The sequence below is a fragment of the Miscanthus floridulus genome, chromosome 8 (assembly GCF_019320115.1).
Source record: "Miscanthus floridulus cultivar M001 chromosome 8, ASM1932011v1, whole genome shotgun sequence".
NCBI classification, from domain to species: domain Eukaryota; kingdom Viridiplantae; phylum Streptophyta; class Magnoliopsida; order Poales; family Poaceae; genus Miscanthus; species Miscanthus floridulus.
Genome location: NC_089587.1, coordinates 50,900,391 through 50,918,876, shown reverse-complemented (window position 1 = coordinate 50,918,876; position 18,486 = coordinate 50,900,391). Strand labels below are relative to the sequence as shown.

Here is an 18,486-nt window from a genome sequence, read left to right as displayed (position 1 = left end):
GGCTCCAAAGCCAGCCTATACGAAAGTTTCTTTAGAGGTGACTAGCGTCACAAGCCGCCTAAAATATAATCATTTTCAGTGGTAACCAGTAAATCCAATCGCCTCTAAAGAACTATTTGTAAAGGCCTGGTTGAGCGTCTTTGTCCAAAAATGACCCCGTTGCTGAAAACCATTTTGATTAGTTGTCCACATGGAAGAGCTAGGGTGCGAGTCTGGTGCACGTGGGACGGCTGGAATGAACCTTGGTGCCCACGTCGGCAGAGATGGGAGCAAGGAATCCCTTGGTTTTACCTTGGATGTCCACGTCGGCAGAGATGGGAGCTTCTTGGAATCCGTTGATTTTAAACCACAGTACACAGGAACAGGTGCTTTCGAAAGATAAGCTAGCAACTTGGCACTTATTTCAGTTCCACAGCATTCAGACTGAGTTCACTTTTCAGTTTTCACGACGGACAAACTAAAGTTTACAGGAGAACTTTTCACCACCCTGTTGTGAACCTAACGTACACAAGATCAATCAATAGACCAACATGAAAGCAGAGACTAAAGATTCAAGCGGAGACAAATTTCATCGTCATGCAGAAACAACAAAAATAATAAAGCACACGGGCGTGCAATGCAAGCAGAGACGATATACTAACGTCTGAGTGCTTCCATGAAATTAAATTCAGCATGCAGATCGCCTTTTATTTCAGGAACGTGCGCATGCTCATTGGAAGCATCCTGTCATACTTGTCAAGGTCACACTCGTAGCGGGATAGCTCACCAAAGAAATCTGTGTCATCCCCGGAGTCGGAGTCGTTGAGGTACTCTTGAGAGCGGAGCCGGTTTCTATAGGAATCATACTCATCAGAATACCAAGGGCTATCGTCAATCACACACATCCTGATAGGTGTTTTAACCTCAAGGTCATATTCATCAGTGGGGTCATCAGGAAGCCTCAGCGTCTTGAGCTTGGCACACTTGAGGAGCAGAGTCTCATCCATGTCGACGCTGAAGCAATGGCGTATGTCAAGGGACTCCAGATGGGGACAGCTGTCCAAGATGGTTTTCTAGGCCCTCATTGTTGATACCATTGCCAAAGAGCTGCTAGGCGCGTAGCCCATGCATACCTGCAATCCCTCCAACGTCCTTGTTCTTGTTCCAATCTCTAGTAACGTTGAAATCTTCATTGCTCAGTCTGAAGTGCTTCAGCTGTGGGCATACTTCGCTAACAAACTTGTACACCTCATAACCACAAACGTCATCGCTCACAAAAAAAACCACCAACGTTAGGCCATAGCGAGAGCTCGAGCTCCTCAAGCAGAGGGAGCCCTTTCACAGCCTCCGTAAGTCCTTCATTTGAGACAAGGTTGCAGGAAATAAGGCGAAGGCTCTTCAGACAAGGGGCCCTGCAAAATTAGCACAATGCCTTAAGATTAAGAATCAACGATCCAATGGCACCACAAAGTATTCAGAGAAAAGTTGTTCAGCACTACTAAACTTCTGTCAAAACGAAAATAAGTTTAGATATGCATGTATTCTTTTCGATGAACACATGGTATATTCTATATATAGGAATAGGATGACCTTTTTCCTATAATATAAACAATCATATAGTGTCCTGGTATGAGAAAACATTGCAGTGATGACACTTGACTATATTTTGGGACTATGCCAATATGTGCTATAAGCCTACAGCAGTTTCATCGAGCCAGTGATTTTGTGGTAATGGATGAACTATAAGCCTAACTCAGAATTTACATGTCAGGATACAAGATAAACAAATTTTCAGTTAGCTTCAGTGTAGAAATTAATTACAAACATAACTGTGAAGCATGTACCCATTCCAGAATTCAAAGATACTTTTTCAAATCTTGCTATAGCGGTGCATTTTTGCTTCAAAAGTTTCAGGGACTGTCATAAGATTATGACAATAAACTTTGCAGTTGTTACTGCTGAGGACAGACTTAGTAAACCACTCAAGCAGTAAAAATAACTAGACTTAGTATACCACTCAAGCCGTAAACATAACTAACATGTGAATGTAACAAAGTCTCCAGGATTACTGTAAGAGTTTAACAAACATACAGATATGTCTAATTTTTGGATATGTTCCCACAATCCACCTTCTCTTCTGAAGCTATTGTGCTTTGTAGCACATAAATAAATCATATAATGAAGTTGAATATTGCTATACTCTAGGGTGGTATGTCATGAGGTACATCTTTTTCTTGCCCGTTCAACCTTGAAAGTGTATATACTAGGGATAGGTAGAAACGGCATTTGATAGTTGGCATCTCTGATGACAATTAATGAAAAAAAGGTGGAAAGGCTGGACGAAAACTACAAACATATTACAGAATACAGACACATGATCAGTGTGTATGGCACTGGATCTGTATGAATCCGCCCTGCAAAATTTGCGACCACAGCACAAAGTCTGACATACTCTGAAATAGACCTGCAACAGACATTCTTTGTAGATTTTTAAATTTAGAACCATTCCTAGCTGATACAATAACATTATTGGCCTAAGTCACAAATCTGAAAAGATAGAAAGCTGGCTAATTTGGACAACCAGATCATCAAAAATTACAATCAAAACAACATGCAGCTAGTCGGCAAGCAACGAGATAGCTAGCAACCGAATCAAACGAAGAAGTGCAATATCGATCAAGCAGTAAATAAAATTTCTCAACAGGGGGACGATTCTCATTCTCACTGCTCAACGAGGTACATAAGGAAGCCGTCGACCCCGGCGTACTGCCCGCAGAACGCCTCCGCGCTGCGCCGCAGGGCCTCGCAGGCCATGCCGCCGCGGTTGAGCCTGCGCGCGATGCCCGATCGTGCCCGCGCATGGTGATGCGGCGCCACAGCGAGGGCTCCTCCCGCGCGGCGCGGCGCCAGGAGTGGCACACGTGGTCCGCGGACATCAGGATGTCGATGTGGTCAAGGCGGTGGAAGATCGCCAGGAGCACGTCCGTTCTCAGGCCACCCGCCCAGTCCGTCGTCGTCGCTGCCTCTCTCTGGCGGGTGCGCGCGCGCCCGCCGAGGCCGCGGGAAGGCATGGCTAGCGGACTGGTAGGATTGTGAGGGTTTGAGGGGAGAAGGGGCATGGTCGCATGGATGGGACACCTCATGCAAACGCAAGTTTTGCGTGCAAGTCTTCCAGTCCGACAACGGCGCCGACCACTTCTTCCGCGTCCGATGATATGGGCTTTGGCTGCAGGTGATGGTTTGGGCCTTTATTTATTATTACTTTTGTTCTCTTCTCCTGATCCAATGGATAGACATTACAGGTTGTAGGTGACGAGATGGTTGTCATCCGCGAAGGCACATCTGACGTGAACCAATATGGATTAGGAGCAGCTCAAATAAACGGTGTTTTTGGGAGGCATAAAGAAAATAATTAATCATTTTCTTTGTTTTCATGTTTATTCTTTTTCGTTTTTCTATCTTTTCTTCTATTTTCCTCTCTCTCTCTTTCTTTTATGTTTTCTGTGGATTTTCTTATTTTTCATTTTTATTTTATTTTTAAAAAAAATCCTCCTTTTCATTTTACTCTAATATTTTATTTTATTTTTTTATTCCATGAGATATGATTGTATTTGTGTGGGATATATCATATATCAAAAATATTTGACTTCGTTTCATTATAGAAATAATTTATGCATTTCTTATGTGTCGTACATCATATACAAAAACATTTGGCTTTACTTAGCTATAGAAATAATTTGTGCATTTGTGATGTGTCTTCTACATTTGTCTCAGTTAATCACGTACCAAAAACATTTAGCTTCGTTCAAATATAGAAATAATTTCTACATTTGAGGTGTGTCTTTCTGCATTTGTTTGGGTTGCATACTTACATCACATATAAAAACATTTGGCTTTTCGTAACTATAGAAATAATTTGTGGATTTCATATGTGTCTTCTACATTTGTTTGGGTTATACCATATGTCAAAATATTTGGCTTTGCTAAACTACATAAATATTTGTGCACTTGTAATATGTCTTCTGCATTTGTCTATGTTACACGTGTACCAAAGCATTTGGCTTTGCTTAAGGATATGAATAATTTATGCATACATGATGCGTCTTTTGCATTTGTCACGGTTATATCAATTGCTAAAACATTTGGTTTGCTTAAGTATAGAAACAATTTGTTTATTTGTGATGTCTTTTCTGCATTTGTCTTACATCATGTACCAAAACAGTTAACTTTGCTTAACTATACAAATAATTTATACATTTGTGATGTGTCTTCTGCGTTTTGTTTCGATTACATTAGATACTCAAATATTTGGATTTGCCTAACTATAGAAATAATTGGTGCATTTGTGATGTGTCTTCTACATTTGTATGTGTTACACATCACATAACAAAATATTTGGCTTTCCTTAATTATAGAAATAATTGTGCATTTGTATGTGTTACACATCACATAACAAAATATTTGGCTTTGCTTAACTACAGAAATAATTTATGCATTTGTTATGTGTCTTCTGCGTTTGTTTGGGTTATATCGCGTTCCAAAACATTTGACTTTGCTAAACTATAGAAAGAACTTGTGCTTTTATGATGTGTCTTCATCATCAGTATCATCATCATTAGCCATTATGATCATCTATTATGTAAATGTTCCAAGGCCGCTCGTGACTATGAGCACGACTGATATACCAGTTTTACACTCTGCAGAGGTTGTACACTTTCACTGTGAGTCGTGATACCCATATGCCCAGGTTAATTACTCCCAAAACACTTCCAAGGTGAGTAGGTAGGGTTCACTTTAAAGCCTTTCAAAGGTTCGTCTAATAAGTTAGGACCATTAGATTTATTCGGCAAACAGATGTAGAGCCCCCTTTCCGATGGCATAATGACGCACAGCCTATACACAAAGGGGACAGAGGCCGCACTATACCCGATTCGGCAAGCCATTCTTATGCCAATAAAGGTAACCACTAATAAGCTAGAAAAGATCCTCATACTAAGCTAAAGTCAGAGCCATGTAGCCCTCATAGCTGTACTGTAAGTTCCGGATGATCACTTACAGATAAGTCTTTAGGGAGAGGAATCTAGAGCTCCATAAAACGGCCCAATGCTCTAGCCCCCTTGTTCTATGTTGCTAAAAAGCATCTTTTAATGTTTATTGCATATTCTATTAGTCAAGTTACAAGATCATGGTTGTAGTTGAGCACTAGCATCATACTACCCAATGCAATAACCCAAAGGTGTCAAGGAATAAGGTACAAAGTACTAGGGAATCCTTAGTGGTAATCAAGGTAAACACATGCAGCATGAATTAAATGATTAAAGATGTATAGGACAATAAGGAAGATCACATGCTATACTTGCCTTAAACTTAGATCCTTCTTCTATTGAATTGTAACCTTCAAAGGACTTCCTCTTGATCACCACGTAAAACTCATCGATTGGACAAGATCATTAAGCACCACACTAGCATCCAAACAAACATGCATAGCATTCAAACATAACTATATTAGAACAATACATCAATCAGTGAAAAAGAATTTGAAATCAAATCTACGTATTACTATGATCACACAGACATGAAAAGCACGCTAATCGGAGCTAGGATGAAAAAGATACATCGACCGATAGATTTACTTCGAAAAGAAACTATAGACTTTATTTATTTTAGCTATATAAAACATGTATAAGATACTTCAGAGAAATACCTTAATTGAGTTAAGACAAATTATACTTGATTTAGAAAAACAAGGTAAAACTAATCGTATAATTGACCAAGGCGAAAAGCCTAAGTTACTTTTAATTAGAAAAATCCAATCACATAATCATTATTCAAGTTAGGATTTAAACCATGAAATTCTATATCTCTTGACATGGAAAACATTGATACTAATGCGTAGATTATGTCATTGCGAATCTAACACAACTTGAATGGGTCAAATCAGAGCTAAAATAGGAAAGATATGAGTTAAATAAGGTTCAATGGCATTGATGTAAATTTCTGGACCTTATTTTCAAAATAAAATAAATGAAATATGGTTTTAAACGAGATCTGGACAGCGGCTCCTATTAGTTGAAAGCTCAGGGGGTTTTCCAAAAGAAAAACTGCTAAAACTGATTTATTTTTAATACAAAAGAATGGAGGGTTGATTTTCCAATAACCGGAGGACCTCTTTGCAAAATGACATGGGGCTGCCGGCGCTGACCAAGTCAGCGGCTGCATGGCACGCAGCGACTGACTGGTGGCGGTGGTCCGCGTGCACTATGGCATGGACTAGCAGCGGTGGACTCCGTCCATGGTTCGCGGTGGACCGAAGGGGCATGAATTAACACGATCTAATATTGAGCGTTGATCGAAACAGGGGCGGCTACGGTGGTTTGGGCAAGATTGTCGCCCAGAGCAGAGAGCTCGGCGTAGTGGTCCATGCCCGGCAGTGAGGAGCTCGCGGGGGAAAACGGGGAAAAAACTATGGGCCTCTGCTGCGCTAAAGAAAGGCACCGGAAGATAGAGAAGGAAACGGCGAATCCAACCAAGCATCTTACCGAGACGTGGAGCGGACGGAGGCGGCGCTATGCTTGGCGAGGCGACGGCGAACGGCGATGCTAGGGTTGTGGCTCGGCACGGCAATTTGGCGACTCAGCGAGGCGGCTACGGCTCCGAGGCTCAGAATATGAGGTGACATGGCTTCGGTATTTATGGCCGGAAGTGACTTGGGACGCAAGGCAATAGGAGGAGCCGTGAGCGGCGTGGAGCAAACGGGGGCACGGCGGAGTCCAGGGCGGACATGCGCGACGAAGAAGATGGTGCCGACAGAGCGGGTCCATCGGTCAGCGAGAGAGGGAGCGGGTGCTGTAACAACCCAAAAATCCATACACCAAAAATCACAACTACAAAATTTTTCTAAAAAATCCCATGTGATGATGAGTGTCATGTATGGAACCCAACCTCAGGGTTGCATTAGGCATAACCCCAACCCAAGTCATCACATAAGCATAGCATGACATTTGTTGATTATGTTATTTAATTTCTAAACAAATAAAGAGTTGCATACATTGTTAACCCAAATTGTGAGTTGGATCTTCATTTGTTTTATGTAATGCCTAACAACTTCTTTAAAAGTAATAAACCATCAAATCAAATCAAGAATAAGGATTTTTAGTAAAAAAAGAAGAAACTATTTATATTTTGTATAACAAAACTACACTTACTTTTGTTATACGAAATGGCTAAATAAATTCCTAATATATATAAAAATGTTGTGGGTCACATATCTAAAACTCTAATGAATTTGGTGCACCAATTTTTGAATTCAAAAACTAAAACCAAATTTGAATTCAAACAAATGGAAGAGAAATGAAAAATAAAGAAAGGAAAAGAAGAAGTGGGCCTCGCAGCCAGCCGCTCGGCCTAGCCAGCCCACTGCGCGCACGTAGGCCCAGCAAGCAGGCCTAGGTTACCACAGCCACCCGCGTGCCCAGCCCTGCTAGCTGCCGCTGCCACTTGGGCCCGCACGTCAGCCGCACGCTGTTCACCCACGCGCCCCTCTTTCCTTCGCCGCAGTCGCTGCCAGCGGACCCTGCCTGTCAGCCATCCCCTGCTCATCTTCCCCGTGTCGCGCCCAACCGTCAGCCGACCGGAGGCCGACAGTGAGGGTAGAGCGGGCCAGGGGGTCATGCTCGGGCCATGGCCTTGCCCCCCCCCACTTGGCGCCGCGCCCACGCCAACTCCGTGCCAACCACCCACGCCCCGCGATGCCGCTCGATGCGCTCGGCGTAATCCTCAGCCGTCCGTCGTGGAGCTCGAAGCTCTGGCTATAAGAGCCCTAGCCCCGGAGCCCTAGCGATCATCCATCACCCGCCGCCATTTGGTGGCCATACACTGCGCACTGGAACCAAGAGAGAGGAGGGAGAAGGGGAAGGAAGGAGAGGAGGAAAGCACCGAAGCCACTGCGGAAAAAGGAGATCACCGGAGCCGAAGGTGACGCCATTGTCTTCATCACTAGCGTGGGCAATGCGGCGCTGCACGGCCTCGAATCGACACGGCATCACCACCCACTCTTCCACGCCACCCACGGTGAGCTTTTCCCCCCTTCTGGTCTCTCTCTGCCGCTGGACCTCACCGTCGGCCATGGCGCTCCACACCTAGAGCGCGTAGGCCAGTGCCTTGCCTTCGGCCACTAGGAACACACGCACCCTCGCACATGTCAGTAACACACCGTGACCACCCCACCGGAGCTCGTAGCGCACCAACGTGTGCATCGCCATCGACACCGTGTCGCCATGGCCGCTGGAGCCCCTAACAGCCACCTGGGAGCCCGAAGCCCCGCTTGAGCCCTGGACGCCTTCGTCATGCACCCACGAAACCACCGGAGCCATCGTCTACCCAGCCTAGTTACTGGAGAGCCGACATGCGCGACCTTGCCATCGGCGGGCACCGCCGAGCCGCCAGCCACCGTGGCCAACGCCTTGGAAGACCCCAGCCACCACTAGGGCCCCAGGATCATGATCGCCGTGGCCTAGGGTAGCCTTTCCCCTCCCCAATTGGGCACCAGCCTCACCACGGAGGCTCACCAGCGAAGCTCGCTGCCGACAGGAGCGCCGCCGTGGGAGAAAGACAGGGGAAACACCCCCCCTCCTCGCTGACACCCTGCGTGAGCTCGGTGCACATGAGCCGAGCCAAGGAGAAGAGACGGTGGATTTGGTCCACCATGCGCCCTGCCGTAGGCCCATGGACCATGAGCGCTGGTCCACCGTGAGCCACACGGTGTGAGCCGCACTATGGACGAAGCCCAATAAGAGCCCACGGGCGTGACGTGGCAGCGTCACGGCGTGCCACGTGTCCGGCCCGGCCCAGCCCAGACTGGCCCAACCCGAAGCCTAACCAGCCTAGTCGAACCTGGCCCGTATTGACCATTGACTGGTCAATGTTGACCGTTGACCTGGCCCCACATGTCAGTGACACGGACACTCTGGACCCACATGTCAGACGGTGACGTCATGATAGCGTCGTAATGACGTCACGCGGGACCCACATGTCAGTGATAACACGGCCAAGGTGACGTCATGCTGATGTCACGATGACGTCAGCAGCCCTGGACCCACACGTCAGTGACCCTGACCGTTGACCCTGACCAATGACCATTGACTCACCGTTGACTTTGACTGGGCCCACCTGTCAGTGACCTAATGGCCTCTAGCCCCACCTGTCGGTGTATATGACGCTGATGACGTCATGCTGACATCAGCTGGGCCCCACCTATCAGCTCAGAACCGTGATGCTAATGTCATGCTGACATCAGCAAGCCATGTGGACCAACCACAGCGTGACACGTGTCAGCCCAGGATTAATTCAGCCTTTTTCCATTTTCGGAAATGATTTAAACTTCAGAAATTCATAACTAATTCATACGACCTCAGAAAAATACGAAACTAGGACCAAAATTCATCTAAAATCAAGCTCTACGCAATGAACCCATGTTTGAGTGCATTTGGCTCTTTTAAATTTTCATTGCTTCTTTGTGCTATTCTATGGACGTCGCTAACGCGATTATAATGCGATCGTTTGTAGACTCGGAGGAGAACCGGATGGACGAGGATCATGAGTACTGCAAGGAGTACAGAGACGACTGCACTGAAGGTGCCACATCCCACCCAATCTCATAGCACCTATTATGCATGGCTAATATAGAACTGCTATGGCTTTACTTCATTGATGTAATCACACTGTGATAGGACTTGCATGGTAGTATGCTTACTTGATGGCCTCTACCTTGACGCAACCTTACCCCTGCTCACCCAGCTGTTAGGCTAGTCACACGCTTGCTACTATACTTCATTGCTTATTACTTCTACTACGCTTGCACTATATTGATGCGTGGTGGAAATTAGTGTTATCTGGACTATAGGGAGAGTGCTGCGTGTGTGACTTGGGTGCATGGAGGGTGAGGGTTGTGTTGACCAAGTTGGAGTATACGACGAGCCTGGGGCAAGTCTTGCCGTGTGGTACTACCTGGGCACCCCTGGAATGGATACCTGTGGTGGGTAAATGGTATATGAGGTGGTCCCGGGTGTGAACCTGTGATGGGAGGAGCCTAGGATGGAGGTGCTGTGGTGACACGATAAATGGAAACCCTGATGAAGACATTCTGGCTTGATCATCCCTAAGAACTTACTAGTACTCAGATTCACCGGGAAGCCTTACGTACCACTCGCCCTAAATGGTGCGGGACGGCCGGACTACTTGGTAGGATATTGCCACTACTGCTAGGTTGATAGCGGACAGTGTAAGGAGGTACGGAGCACGGAGGATTTCCCCCACACCCTTCCGAGACTTTATGGAGACCTTGTGGACCCGGCTCATGACTCACAGTTTCAGCCACCCCAGACTAGACTTGGGGTGTACCAGAGCTGAATGGTAGAGTGGCATTATCCTATGCTAGCAAGCGGCCGGAATCAGCCCAGTTGACGACGGTCAGCGAGGAAGGCAGATCTTGTGGTTATGTAAAACCTCTACAGAGTGTATGGTTGATCGATCGATACATGTGCCGACTTGTCGGCTATGGACCTTTCCTGGGTTTCGCTTAAACTAGATAGAGAGATGAATCCTTCTTTTCCCCCCTGGAAGTGAGTGTTCGGTCGTAGCCAGGGGCTACGGTCCTTGAGACAGTGCTGAGAGGGAGTTGACATGTCGACTGAGTGATGGTATGGTTATGGTATGGTGATGGTGTGGAGATGGTGGTATGTCGATCCCAGGATCGAAACCTAGTTCTAGAATGAAGATGGGGTGGGATGGGTGTGTGAATGGTGTTAAAACTTGACCAACTGTTAATAAATACTGATATGCTAATACATAGGAAACCCTAGCCTTATAGGTTCCTTTTGATTATATCCAACTTGCATCCAATTTCCACAAAGCAATGCTCATAAGGTTGGAAGTGGCCAGTACAAATCGTACTAATAAATTTTGGCATACAGGTTCTGCTGAGGAGTATAGCTTCGAGGAGTTTGACGGTTGAGGGGTTCGTTCTTACGCTCGAGTTTGGTGATCTTATCTTCAAGCTGTTCTGAATGAATGCTACTTTTTCCACCAATACGGCGATGTAATAATTTATGTAATTCTGCACTATTTGTACTCTGATATTATCGTTGTATGGATGTGATATTCAACTGGGATTTGGGTAATATGATCTACTACGGTCTTATTACACTTCAACTCTGTGGATTTCCCTTCGCGAAAATTGGGGTTGTTTCAGGTGCGTGGCTTCACGCGCGGGCCTACGTGCCGGTGTGAGCCGAGTGAGCTGGGCCGCGAGGGAGAGAGGGGTAAGGGAGAGAGTCGGGCTAAGCAGGCCAGTTGAGGGATTGGGCCGGTGCGTGGCTTGGGCCAAGCGGGAAGAAGACGCTGGGCCGCGGGCCAGAAGAGAAGAGAGAGGATTTTCCATTTTTCAAATTCTTTTCTATTTTGTTTTCAAAACCAAATTCAATTATGAACCAAATCAAATTCGAATAGAGTTTCAAATATACTTTTCAACTCAAATAAAATGAGCAATTTTGGTAAATTTTCCAAAATAAATTTTACAACTTTTTAAATTCTTTTATTTTCAAATTTTCTTTTTCTTTTCTTTTCTTTTATTTCAGAGCTCTTTTCAAACTTATTTTCAAAAGCGATTTGAATTCATTTTGAATTTTGGATTCAACCACTCATTGCAATAAAATCAAATGCACCGGCATGTATGCACATCCATGTTGCTACTCCTTATGATGAATTTTAATATAATAAAAATATTATTTGTCCTATATTTCATGTGCACAAAAATTCATAAATAAATCATTTTAATCATATTTTCAAAAGTGCAAATTTTAGGGTGTTACACACATGGACTCAAGGATGGCGCGCGAGTTATGTGAATCATGTACAAATGGGTCATAAAAAAGTAGGGATTCAAAATTGAAGGATATTATTGGAGTTGGATCTGAAAAGTAGGACCCTTAATAAACATAGAAAAGCCCTGAAATAAAAAAAAATAGGAATTTATTTGGAGGCTTTGCTGAGGTTGCTATAAGAGTACTGGTAGTGGACAAATGCCCCGCCACCAAGACATTGTCCCATCCAGATAAATCTACATGAGGTAGGTCATAATTTACTTTATATAAATGCCCTAGAATATGACCAGTCATTTCCACTTGTGAAAGATGAGCGCCGCAATATCACAGTAGCGTAGCATCCTGTACATCTCTATCATACACTGTACATATATAGCATCTCATCTCATGTGTAAGTGCAGCCAATAATAGACGAGCCAATAGCATCTTTATCTTACTCGTCGCTTGAACTTATCATACGGTTATCAGCTAGAATCTACAGTATTTTTTTCTTTAATACCAGTGGAACGGGCTCATAAGTTGCTTCGGATAAAAGCTGGGCATTCTGTCCATAAGGGCAGGCAGCATTCAATGGCCCCTAGACGGTGACTCCCTTGCGATTTCCAGACCGTTCATCTCGGATCGCACGGCCATGGCCGTGGACACGTGGGCGGTGGCACGTGAGAGGCCACGTGAAGCTACCCCCACCGGGTTAACGTCGCTTGTGACTATGCCGGCGGTCAGTTTCGGATGGCCAATCATATCGTCGTCAAGCCTGTGCAGATAAGATTTCAGAGCACACTCTCTATCTTGAAAGCTAGGAAATAAATAAATATTTTATATGTGATGTGCATGCATGTTGTGACTTGTCAGCTAGTGATGCCTCTCTTTCAGCAGGCATATTGGCACATATATCAATATATGGAAAGTTTCAATTGCTTTGTTATGTTTTTTTTTTCTGTATTACATCTATCCATTGTCAACACATGCCAATCCGCCAATTGTGTGATATATGTGGCAGTATGATCAACAATGGATTAATCAGTTTCACTAGCTATAGCTAGGTTAAATCTAACTGAGACATCTTATCGCAAAAATAAAGAAGCTGCTTCTTCATCTACATAATTCAGTATTTGTGTCATTTTCACCATTACAAAAAAAGAAAGAAAAAGAGAGAACATTGCAAATTAAAGCTTTAACCTTCAAAAATAAACCTAGCAAGCAAAGCTCTACCATTCATTAAAGCAGAAGAGTCCCTTTCACTATCTTTTGCACAACTGTGACGTCCGAACCCTATGCCAATTATTACCGTTGATTATTTGCCATATATATCCTTCTGTTGGTCCCGCGACCATCTGAATTTTTATGTGAACAAAACTGACCCGATAATTGTACAGCCAAGAGGAAGAAACTAAATATCATCTTACTGTTCACCACAGCATGCTTCCCACAATAACCATGTGTGCCTATCTTCTTTTTCTCTACAGGGTATAAATATGCATGTAACCTAATTAGCCATTTATTTTAGGAGGAATGTGTATTAGTACGCCATTTTGTTCATGGTGTATTTAACCAGCTAGCTTCAATTGATGCTAGCTAGTGCCAAGAATTGGAATTCTCTTAATGTTGCAAAATATCCTTATGACTGAAAAAGTCGAGCATCTTCACTTTTTGGGTATATAACTCTCCAACTTTGTTGTTTCTGTGTCGGGCTGTCGGCAAAAGGACCATCAAACGGTTGTGTTTCGACTACTAGTTACTAGAAAAGACTTGGCATCTTCATCACTTTGGGCACAATGAAATTTTGCCCATTTGTTTGCACGTGGACATGTCGTGAGGAATCCTCTGCGCATGTATAATCTACCGACAGTCACATTCCTCTGTCTTTGTATATTTGTTATTTGTGTGACTTGATGACAGTAGTTAAAAAGTCTTATATACTACTCCCTCCATCCGAAATTATAAAGTCTTTCTAACTTTCTTGAAGAATCAAAGCATCTCAACTTTGACCAAATTTATATAATAAAATAATAACATTTATGATACCAAATAAGTGTCAATAGATTCTTTATTAATTATATTTTCATATTATACCTATTTGATGTCATAAATTTTTATAATTATCTCTATAATTTTGGTCAAACTCGAGATGTTTTGACTCTTCAAGAAAGTTGAAATAACTTATAATTTGGGACGGAGGAAGTACCTATATATGATAACTTCATCAATTCTACAATACGACGCCCCTACGGCCATCTTTAAAAAAAACACTTTTCGTCAGTTATTACTCCTATGCCCTTACGGATATATACACACCACAGCTGCCTTTTCCAAATGTGGATTTCAGAACATAATCCAAACACTAAAATATAGGACGAAGATGAATTGAAACCATATCTATTATTAGATTACTTTTGAATTCCTAGAAACCAAACATGGGCCTTAGTGACTGTGATAATTTATTATTTCACAACTTTTTTTCATGCAGGTGTGAGCATATAACTATATACTCGGTACATGTACAATTACCTAATCTTGACAAAGGTAAAAATAAAAAGAGAGTACAATTTCCTACCATAAAGCTAACCACATGTGATAGGACCATCTGTGATAGGACCAAGGTAACAATAATAAGGAGAGGCTTTATTTGCTAAATAAGTGTAGCTTATTTAGTTGATCGTTTATGGGAGAACGTACTCCCTCCATCGAAAAAAAAATGCAATTCTAGGACTTATGTGTTGTCCATAGAATGCAACTCTAGTCTTGTGAGTAGGTGTGATATATCCTAAAAAAAAGTGTGCTCTATAGATGGATGATGGAATAAAGTTTATAGTTTTAATCATTTGCTTTTGTCTCATCAACACATGCATGTGGAGAATAAAACGAGTAGGATACATGTGTCTTTTTTGTTATATGCTAATTTTATCTTTATATGTGATTACATTTTTTAGGATAGAAAGAGTATCTATATATATCTAGGACGTAAGTCCTAGACCTAACATGTGTACTCCCATTTTTTTCTAAATTTATTTTCATAACAAACGGCCCTATTCGTTTAGGGTTATTACGGGCGTTCGTTTATATATAGGAGTCAGTGTCTAGGTCTCTTGTATTTCATAAAAGAAAAAAGAGAAAGAGATAGACTTATTTAATAATGTTGCTGTTGTTGTTTAGTGGACAGTTAGGTTGTACTGTAGCAGTTTAGTTAAATCAGCTGCAAGAAAAAAAAAATAGCAGAACAAAATGGAAGGAGAGAGTTGGGAGTACCTGGATTGATGTGGGCATGTATGTGGCGCTTGAATTGACCTATTACTACTCTAGCTGGTTAGCACCATTTTGAAACCACAAGCTTAGCTAGCCTCTTGCACCCCATAGGACCTATATATGTATATATAAGAATGATCAATATACTCGAGCATATGGGAGTAGAAACTGGCAAGTTGCATGGATGACTTGTGCACCCCTATTTATACCACATCCCACTGCTTCATGAATCATGAGGTGCTTCATTCCCATTATTGCCCTGCAGCTGGCCTTCAAAACCTCTCAGTTTGTCTCTCTCTGAAAGATAGGTAGGAGAAGATGAGCTCGTCGATCAGCATGATGGAGGCAAGAATGCCTCCGGGGTTCAGGTTCCACCCCAGGGACGACGAGCTCGTGCTGGACTACCTCCTCCACAAGCTCTCCGGCCATGGCCATCGCGGCGGCGCTGCCATCGTCGACGTCGACCTCAACAAGTGCGAGCCATGGGACCTTCCAGGTCTGTACGTACTTACACTAGCTAGTTATACTGAGCTACTCAACGATCCAGTGATTTTTTTTTTCTTCTCTTCTCATGCTCCGTACATCCAGTATCAGCAAATTAAATCTAATTGATTGCAGAAATTAACAATACCAGTAGTTCTGCAAAAGGAAAAAAAAGAACAAAAAACTAATTCAGTAACAATACCAGTAGTTCTGCAAAAGGAAAAAAACAACAAAAAACTAATTCAGTAGTTGTGCAAAAGGAAAAAAACGAGCAAAAAATTTGCTTCGCCCGGGTTCGAACCGGAGACCTTTAGTGTGCTAAACTGACGTGATAGCCAACTACACCACGAAACCATCTGTGGAGCTTCACATCTTTTTCTCCTATTGATTATATACAGAATCTGCGTGCGTGGGTGCGAAGGAGTGGTACTTCTTCAACCTGCGCGATCGCAAGTACGCGACGGGGCAGCGCACCAACCGCGCCACGCCCTCCGGCTACTGGAAGGCCACCGGCAAGGACCGCGCCATCGTCGCCGGCGGTGGCAACGATGCGTCGGCGGCAGTGGTGGGGATGCGCAAGACGCTGGTGTTCTACCGGGGCCGAGCGCCCAAGGGGAGGAAGACGGAGTGGGTCATGCACGAGTTCCGCCTCCACCCACACACCGCGCCGTGCCTACCAGCTGCGGCAACGAAGGTAACCTAGATCTGCATATATTCTTGGAAGCCTGTATTTGGCTATCAGGCAATGAATAGTATTTTTCTCTCACGCTAAACCAGTCAACCGTACTTTCAGATCATGACTTATGAGTCAATCAGCCGAAACGAACCGACTGCCGTGCTTTCTTTTTTCCAAGGACTGTACCATAAGGCTGTCACAAACCTTAAAGTCGAGTAGTGGTGTTTTTTTTTAATTTAGTACAAAAAAATAGCAGTGAGAGCGTTTGCTGTTTGTGGATTTTTAGAAAATGGTCTCCGAAGTTGTTTTGGGCAAGCTCTTACTCTTTGGCTCTATCCAAGCATGTAGTAGGTCTCATTCAACATTCTCCCATGACAAAACTACCTGCAAGTTGCCCACCCCAATTATTGTATATGCACGGTGCCATTATTCATGGTCTAGTCTCCCTATCCATTACTATCTTTCTGTCGATTCATGCCTACGTCACTGCAATGGTCCAATCCAAAGTTGTTCAACTGATTCCATCAGATGAGCCACAGTGAATGGAGTAAATTAATGTACTGAACATTCCCTTGAAAACGATTTATTTGACTCTCTGTATGACTAATTCTTCTTTTACTCATGGTGCCAATTAAACAGTCAGGTCTGTAGTTTTGCTAATGTCCTCAAGTTACAAACTTCCAAGACAAAGTCCTTCAAGTAGCTTGTTGTAACTGATGTTATGTCAGTTCCATCAACATCACATAGTAGAGTAAATTATTGTACTGAACATTCCCTTGAAAAGGATGTGATGACTCTCCAGTTCACTAATTCTTTACTTCAAATTGCCAAACATTTGTATGATTGTTTATTCCTCAACAAGTAACCAACTCCAGAAAATGAAACTATTCAACGCAACTTGTTACATAGGGTGGTTATGTTAGTTGCATTGCATCAACATTATGTATGACATCAGTCTACTGAATCAGCCTATCAGAATTCAGAATATTCTTGCCCTACCTAGGATAAGGATTTTACTGGATCCAGCCAAGATATATGTTCAATTTCAACAGGCCTCATATTTCCAGCCATATATCACTTGCAATTTCTATATGGACTATAACATAACATATCTCTGCAAAATACAGGAGGACTGGGTGCTATGCAGGGTGTTCTACAAGAGCAGAACAACCACCCCAAGGCCAGCTTCTGAAGATGCCCAGGACGGCACCCCATCGGCTTGGCCAGAACTGCTGGCTGCCCTGCCGCTTGCACCCCTCGCTGACACCTACACCAACTACGGTGCTGCACCAAAGGTTTCAGAGCAGGTGTCCTGCTTCTCCGGTCTGCCGGCACTGCCGTTCAAGAGACCAGTGAGCCTTGAGGACCTTTTGGCGTTCGACACCTCCGAGAAGGAATCCATCAGGACAGTGATGAGCAGTGTCTCAAACAACAGTACTAGTTCAGTACTGGAGCTGACTCCAAATTGCAACTGGAACCAGGAAAATGGCATGTTACAGATGTGGCACCCCCTTGGGATATGAGATAGATCTGTGTTGTTTGCTGGATAGTGGTTGTGAAATGCTGTCCTACTGGAGGTCTGGAGTGTTAGTACTGAGTGTACATGCAGATTAAGGGCCTGTTTGGTTCGTCTAGTAGCTACTAAATTTAGTAGCTTTTAGTCACTTTAGTAACTTTTTAACCAAACGCTATGACTAAAAGCTACTAAAAGGGCTTTAGTCCTCTCTAGTAACTTTGGAGTTACTAAAAGTGACTAAACCGTTTAGTAGCTCGAACCAAACACCCCCTAAATTTGACTAGTATGCAGATTACAGATTAGATTATTCATTATTGGACTAATGGCTTGGCGTAGTATTTGTACATAGGATTGCTAATGAAGGAACCGTGTCCTTATTTCTTGTTCGGTTGTTCCTATTTCTCTATTCTCCAAATATGTTTCTATGTGCAGATGAACGTGAATAAATGATATTTTGCTACCAAGTCGCTGCAAGGTATGGATTCTCCAAGTACACACACTTAATAGCCCCTTTCCCCCAAAAAAACGCTATGAATAGTCTTGTATGGGTTTTTGCTGAGATAAATTTCAGGTTTCTTATTCTTATTCTTACCACAATCAGGTTTAAGGGATGGATATGCACCTCATAAACTTCAGATAATCGGTGAAAGACAAATATTTACATTGTAATGAAGTGTGAAGAAACTCAGGGAGTTGCTAAATTTTCAGGC

The 18,486-nt window shown here is 43.4% G+C and overlaps 1 protein-coding gene, 1 long non-coding RNA gene and 1 pseudogene across 2 annotated transcripts; 1 reads left to right on the top strand and 2 right to left on the bottom strand.

The window, feature by feature from the left end:
- Positions 1-536: 536 nt before the first annotated feature.
- On the bottom strand, positions 537-3,050 carry LOC136471977 (putative F-box/LRR-repeat protein 9; annotated as a pseudogene).
- An 8,873-nt stretch (positions 3,051-11,923) lies between these two features.
- Positions 11,924-15,431, bottom strand: LOC136471976 (uncharacterized). Its single transcript, XR_010762185.1, has 3 exons — positions 15,311-15,431; positions 15,105-15,215; positions 11,924-12,612 (listed from the first exon to the last, which is right to left on the bottom strand). It is a non-coding gene; the product is annotated as an uncharacterized lncRNA (long non-coding RNA).
- On the top strand, positions 15,239-18,159 carry LOC136471975 (NAC domain-containing protein 21/22-like). The gene is made up of 3 exons (XM_066469723.1): positions 15,239-15,597; positions 15,983-16,278; positions 17,388-18,159. Exons 1-3 carry the CDS (start codon positions 15,420-15,422, stop codon positions 17,781-17,783), a joined length of 870 nt encoding a protein of 289 aa, XP_066325820.1. The 5' UTR covers positions 15,239-15,419; the 3' UTR covers positions 17,784-18,159.
- The last annotated feature ends 327 nt before the right edge of the window (positions 18,160-18,486 follow it).